This window comes from Juglans regia, chromosome 8 (assembly GCF_001411555.2).
Source record: "Juglans regia cultivar Chandler chromosome 8, Walnut 2.0, whole genome shotgun sequence".
Classification (NCBI taxonomy): domain Eukaryota; kingdom Viridiplantae; phylum Streptophyta; class Magnoliopsida; order Fagales; family Juglandaceae; genus Juglans; species Juglans regia.
The window spans coordinates 9,506,467-9,513,645 of record NC_049908.1 but is presented as its reverse complement, the minus strand read 5'-3'; the positions used below and the strand labels follow the sequence as shown (position 1 = coordinate 9,513,645).

The 7,179-nt window shown below is 35.4% G+C and overlaps 1 protein-coding gene across 1 annotated transcript; it reads left to right on the top strand.

The window, feature by feature from the left end:
• Nucleotides 1–2,264: 2,264 nt before the first annotated feature.
• LOC108993723 (boron transporter 1-like) lies at nt 2,265–6,854 on the top strand. The gene is made up of 12 exons (XM_018968732.2): nt 2,265–2,743; nt 2,827–2,909; nt 3,186–3,378; nt 3,525–3,663; nt 3,865–4,030; nt 4,151–4,317; nt 4,416–4,589; nt 4,665–4,760; nt 5,130–5,267; nt 5,586–5,905; nt 5,989–6,256; nt 6,369–6,854. The coding sequence occupies exons 1-12, from the start codon at nt 2,640–2,642 to the stop codon at nt 6,669–6,671; spliced, it is 2,151 nt and encodes a 716-aa protein (XP_018824277.2). The 5' UTR covers nt 2,265–2,639; the 3' UTR covers nt 6,672–6,854.
• Nucleotides 6,855–7,179: the final 325 nt, after the last annotated feature.

Genomic DNA, 7,179 nt, shown 5'->3' with positions numbered 1-7,179 from the left:
TTCATGGTCTACTCAAAGCACTGTCGGGTCACATAAAAGTTAGATTTTAAAGGAATCTTTCATATTGGTCTAAACATTAATACAAAGAAGTGCTATTTATTTATTTTAATTATTATTTTTATATTATTTGTTACAAATTACCTATTTTTGAAATAATTTGGTGTCACCTAAAAAAATTATAAAAGATGAAATGATAAATAATATTTTTCTTATAGATATGATCATTATTATTTAAAAAATGATGGTTGCAATCGTCAATATATAAATATTGCATAATTATTTAAAACTAAATAAATAAATATGAGAATTTATATAAAAAAAATTAATTTTTTAATAATAATTTTTTTTTAAATAATGATATAATATTTGTATACTTTACTTATATTATATATAATATTAATTTCGTTATTTATCATCTACTCTGAGCACTGCACAACTGATAATAAAGCTAGTACATGTACTGCGAAATACCGCCACTAGGATCCCCACAAAGAGCATTCAATGAAGTGTCCGAACTCCAGGTTTGATATTGAAATGGTTGGTCAAAGAGTTCATCTGAAATCTGCCACAAACCAGAGAACCTTAGGATAGTAATGATAATTTAAAATGGATAAGTTTTGTGCATCATTTAGAAAAAAAGTACGACATATTAATAAAAAATAAATTTTTTATATGAATATTAATTTTATCAATTTTTTTAAAAAAAGAATATCCGGCATCTGCATGTATTTATAAACACTTATTTTGTCTTTATAATATAATAAAAGGAAGAGTGAGATTATGGATACGTATTATTTCCATATAAATAATAAAAAAAAGGTACATGATGCAAAAGAACGATACGATGGATATGAGAGAAACAAATATATAAAGAAAGAGAAATGATATTTATAGTGATAAAATCTGTAAATTTCATGTTTTTTTTTTAAAAAAGTGAATAAATCTAAAACCTATATAAAAAATTTATTTTTTTAATGATGTACTTTATTTTTTTCAAAGAGAATAATATGCAAGGATTGCATACTTCAACACCGTATCTAGTATTAATTATAATGAAATTGTAAATTCGGAATGAAAATTTCAAAATATAAATGGTAAATACATATGCATGCATGCATGCATGTACTTTGTGCAAGTTATGCATTTAAATGAAGTAGAAAGCGTGTGAAGGAGGATAATCCACGATGCAGTTGGTTGGCTTGGGAGCTAGGCAGCTAAACAGAGCTGTTCAATGCACATGGCGGACACGATTCAATATGACTACTAAATTCACATCATTCTCTTTGTCTCTGCCAAGATTTGAGTCGTCTACTTGGCCCAGAAGGCTTAGCCCGCGGGTTGGCTGGATGACAAAATGCTTTTAATTACCTGGTGATGGAGTGGACATGCAACTTTACAAAAAAATGAAGGGAAAATGATCCATTTTGGATGGAACAATTTGGTCAACTTGTTTTGTCTTCATTTGAGCATAATACTTATTTTCGATGCAAGCATAGATCAAATCAAAGATCCCAAAAAGAAGGTGCAGAAGATGCTTTGAATTTATCTCTAATTGAGGTATGATGAAAGCAGAGAAAGACATCCATTTTTAGCATTGGAGGAGGTTTTATGGGAAGCTCAAACCACTCAACCTCTTAACTTGGACTTTGCCGTCCAATCAACACTGCAATTAATCCCTCCATATTTAGAATCTTGATGATCTTATGGTGGAGATAATCTTCTCTTGACTCAATATGTATTGAATAATATTACATGAAGTCGTGGAATGTATAAACATGATGCAGTCACTTTAAAAAAGAATAAAATCTTTTATTAAAAAATTATTTTTTTTTATATAGATCTCATATTTATTTATTTTTTTTAAATAATTATACGATATTTGTATACTCACGATTATAATTATCACTTCTCTTGAGAATTTATCAAAACTTAAAATTTTAAGTGAAATAGAGATAAGCTAAGAATTCTACTGATTATGTTATATGTCTCAGTTCACATGTTGGGACTTAGATACAGTTTTCCTCCTCTCGAAACAGTAAGCCACAGTATCTAGTGGGTCCAAGGTAATTATGTGATACTGACGTGGGAAAAATTTGGAATTTTGATCCGTATTTCCTGGCCATGACAGTGAGATATTCATCTGAAATTCCCGTGTGACCCGCATTGCAGTCTGCACCAAAATGTTTACCTTACCTTTTCTCTCAACACCTTTTGCTTATTATATATTTGGACCTTCCCTCTCTTCTCTGTGCCCACACATTGATACCAGTAAGCACATCAAAAAGGTTATGATGCTGTAGTTGGTGATCAACCTACCAAGTGCTTTCTTGTGTATCAAGTTTAATAATTGATATCGCTTGCCTTTTATTTCTTTAAAAAGGCTTTGAATCATGCTCCTAGGCGTATCTGTTAAATCCTTAAATTCATTTACCCAAGCTCCCATGCGATTTAGGCCATCTGCTTGATTGCCGTTTTTTTGTGATTCTTCTTGAGTCAGATACCACTCAGTACTTGCTGCAAAGCTTGCTTTTGTTGTACCTCCTTTGTGTTTTTTAGTCCTTGATGCCATTCTATTCCTTAGAAGCCATTAGAGAGGGATCAAGAGCACAGTTTTAACTGAATCGTACAAAGATAGAACCATGGAAGAAACATTTGTGCCATTTCGAGGAATCAAGAATGACCTTAGAGGAAGATTAATGTGTTACAAACAAGATTGGACGGGTGGATTTAGAGCAGGCTTCAGGTGAAACTCACTTCTCTGTGAATGTTGTTCAGTTGCAAAGCTAACATCTTTGTGACTTATTGACCAAATTTTATTGCTCTCAGGATTCTGGCTCCCACCACATACATATTTTTCGCTTCAGCAATACCGGTCATTTCATTTGGTGAACAACTGGAGCGAAACACTGGTATTGGACATAAACTTCAAAAGTCCCTTTAGATCTATGTGATAGAATATTCTTTAAATTTAGTAGATACAAAACAATTCTCCAAAGTCTACACTTTCCTTTTGAACTTTTAGCCGTTCAAGCTTAATTAGCACTTTGATTTTTTATTAGACAACAGAACTGGGAAAAATGGAAGAGTTGAAAAGAAAATAATAGGTCGTGATATAATAAGTATTAAGGCCAAATGAAAGCCCTTTAGAAGTGTCATTCATGATATTCTCCACCTCGTACTTGCAGAGGGAGTTCTGACGGCAGTTCAAACCTTAGCTTCCACTGCCCTTTGCGGGATTTTACACTCTATCATTGGAGGTCAACCTTTGTTGATTTTAGGTGTTGCAGAACCCACTGTGATTATGTACACATTCTTGTTTAATTTTGCTAAAGAGAGACCGGACTTGGGTCGAAATCTGTTTCTGGCATGGACTGGATGGTGAGAAATTTCCTCTATTTTTTCAAGTAATCACAGTGACACACTGTTCACGTCCTTGACATGGACTTCGAGTATCACTTTGAATTCTATGTTTCAAGCTCTCGTTATATAATTGACAGAAATTGTCTGATCTTTTGATATTGTAGGATATGTGTCTGGACAGCATTCTTGCTGTTCTTATTGTCTATTTTAGGAGCTTGCTCCATTATCAATAGGTTCACCCGTGTGGCTGGAGAATTATTTGGTCTGCTAATAGCAATGCTTTTCATGCAGCAAGCTGTAAAAGTAAGAATTCTGTAATTCTATTTTTGTCTTTTCACTTCTTGTTCGGTTGTTTAGGGAATTCATAAAATGTTGGTACATACTAGTTCAACTAGTTTACAGTTAGATATAAGCAGTATTGGCTTCTGACAGGCCATAATCCTGAAAAGAATGGATTTATTTTGAGAACTTGATTTATTTTCTTTTGTTGATTTGATTTTCCAGGGACTGGTAGAAGAGTTTCGCATCCCAAAGAGAGAAAATTCAAACTTAACTGAGTTCATACCTTCATGGAGATTTGCAAATGGCATGTTTGCTTTGGTTCTATCATTTGGCCTTCTGATAACTGCATTAAGAAGCCGGAAGGCAAGGTCATGGCGGTATGGGGCTGGTAAGCATGATTCTTTCAACATAAGCTAAATAGAGGCTTCTGTGAGCATTAGACTTGATGAGTTTTGGTAAATGCAACAATATATTCTACATTTAAAAGATTTCTGAATTAATTTGAAAGGTTGGATTCGAAGCCTAATTGCCGACTATGGTGTACCGCTTATGGTGCTGGTCTGGACAGCTGTTTCTTACATACCAGCCAGCAGTGTTCCGAAAGGGATCCCACGGCGCCTCTTCAGCCCAAATCCATGGTCACCTGGTGCATATGATAATTGGACAGTCATTAAGGCATGCATGCCTCAAAATTTCCTGATTAAAACACAAGTTCTTGTATTTGTCTTGGACGTAGAACATTGAGTTGAAGTTTTACATTTAAAAACTGACAGGATATGCTGAATGTTCCTGTTGTCTACATAATTGGAGCTTTCATTCCTGCAACAATGATTGCGGTGCTTTATTATTTTGACCATAGCGTAGCATCTCAACTTGCTCAACAGAAGGAGTTCAATCTGAGAAAGCCATCTTCTTACCATTATGACTTACTTCTGTTGGGGTTTCTGGTATTCACTGTCTTCTTTCTGTCTTCTTCCTTCTATGCCATCCCCGTTCTTATATATTTCCATTCTTGATGGCAGACTTTATTGTGTGGTCTTATTGGAATTCCTCCAGCAAATGGAGTTATCCCACAATCTCCAATGCATACAAAGAGTTTGGCTACTCTCAAGCACCAGGTAGTCTAGCCATAAAGTTCATCTAGTATATTATGCTGTTGTTAAGAAAATAATATAAATAATTAAATTTACCTCTTTCTATTAGCTTAACTTTTTGGAATAAGTAATGATTTCATATGGTATTAGAGCCTATATACTTTACCCCTTTTAAGTTGGGTCTACTCATTGAGGGAGAGTGTACCTTACACGTGAGGAAGAGTGTTAAGAATATAATACAAATAATTAAATCTATCTCTTCCTATTAGCCTAACCTTTTGGGACAACTGATGATTTCAAAGCCGTAGATATTGGACTTTTTTTTTCTTTTTATTTTTTTATTTTTTGTGCTTATTTATACTTTTTGTTTAAAAATATTTGCTTGCCATGCAGTTGCTTCGCAATAGGCTGGTTGCTACAGCTCGCAGAAGTATTAGAAGAAATGCTAGCTTAGGACAGCTGTACGGACATATGCAAGAAACCTATCAACAAATGCAGACCCCTTTGATCTACCAGGAGGCCTCAATTCGGGTACGTAGGGTTGCTACACAGGTTGGTTCTTAAGTTTTATGATAGATTGCTCTTCTGCTTTCCTGCAAAGGCTGCAAAATCATATTTTTAGAAATGCTAAGGACGAAATCCAGGGAACAAATGATTACCAGGCTCATAAGCCACCAAGACTGGGAACAGTATCTAAAATATGACCAAGCATTCTCAGATAACAAAAAATGATTTCAAAGTAAGGAGACTCGTAGGCCAGAGGAATCCTGGGTACATGATTTAGTAATCTTCTAATGAAGCATGCACTGATAATTAGTACATGTGGACTAAGGAATTATTTTTGAGCAGGGACTAAAGGATTTAAAAGAATCAACTATTCAAGCAGCTACATGTATGGGACATATGGATGCCCCGGTTGATGAAACAGTGTTTGATATTGAGAAGGAAATCGATGATCTTCTGCCTGTTGAGGTGAAGGAACAGCGTCTCAGTAACTTTCTTCAATCTATAATTGTTGGAGGATGTGTTGCTGCCATGCCCTTCCTCAAAATGATTCCAACCTCAGTTCTATGGGGCTACTTTGCATTCATGGCAATTGAAAGTTTACCTGGGAATCAATTCTGGGAAAGAATCTTACTGCTCTTCACGGCACCTAGCAGAAGATACAAGTAGCAACTACAATCCTTTTCTTTAGAATATCAATGTTTCCCTTTCTTTTTAGGACTTAACATATTTTACTCATTTCCTGCAGAGTCCTAGAGGAATACCATGCAACTTTTGTGGAAACAGTGCCTTTTAAGACAATAGCAACATTCACCATTTTCCAAACAACCTATTTGCTTATATGTTTTGGACTTACATGGATTCCAATTGCCGGACTTATGTTTCCATTAATGATCATGCTTTTGGTTCCTGTAAGACAGTACTTTTTGCCCAAGTTTTTCAAAGGGGCTCATCTTCAAGACTTGGATGCTGCAGAGTATGAAGAGGCACCAGCTTTGTCATTTAACCTTGCAGCAGTAGGAGCTCACCTCAACCCCTCTGCACATTCATTCTTACTTTACATCTTTCATATATAAATGAGTTCTTATAACCCTCATGCATGCTTGAACTTTTCCACACATTCAACAGGAAGCAGAGATTGCTGCTGGAGCTTCCTTTACAGATGAAGGAGAGATTTTCGATGAAGTTATCACGAGAAGCCGGGGTGAGTTCAGGCATGTGAGTAGTCCTAAGATCACAAGCTCCACGGCAACCCCAGCAAATGACCCTAAAAGCCTTCAAAGCCCGCGCCCCACATACAGTCCTCGGCTCAGTGAGCTAAGAGGGGAGCTAAGTCCTCGTGCTAGTAGTAGAGGACCACAAAGTCCAAGGACTGGAGAAGTAAGATTGTCCAATCTAGGAAAGAGTCCTCCTGAAACAGCATCAAAATAGGGAGAAAAACAGACTAGTGTAAACTAGTAATCCTTTGTAAGTTTAGCTGCTTGTTCGTTTACATATTCCAGTCCTGATTTGTTTTTTTTTTTTTTTTTTTTTTTTGCCTGGAGCACTGTAAAGTCTGCCTTCTTTCTGCTCCTCTACTTCAAGAAGAGATATATATTAGTGCATGTTGTTGTATGACAGTGTATTTATTTTTTCCATTGCATCTTACTAAACAAATTAGCTGTTCATAAAACGGGTTTGCCATACCCATCCCCCTTTCTCTCTCTCACCCACACCCTCACACAAATTGGCATATGCCTTCCATTGTGCAACTGAGCTTGCTTAACATATAATTTAAATAATTAAATTTATCTCTTTAGTTAATTTAAACTTTTGGAATAAATAGTAATTTAACAGATGCATGACCGACGTGGGTCAAAAAAAACAACCGACGCAGGGTTTCTACTTTCCTTAACCACATGAAAGTTGGCAAATAAAACTGCAATGTGATAAAGATCTT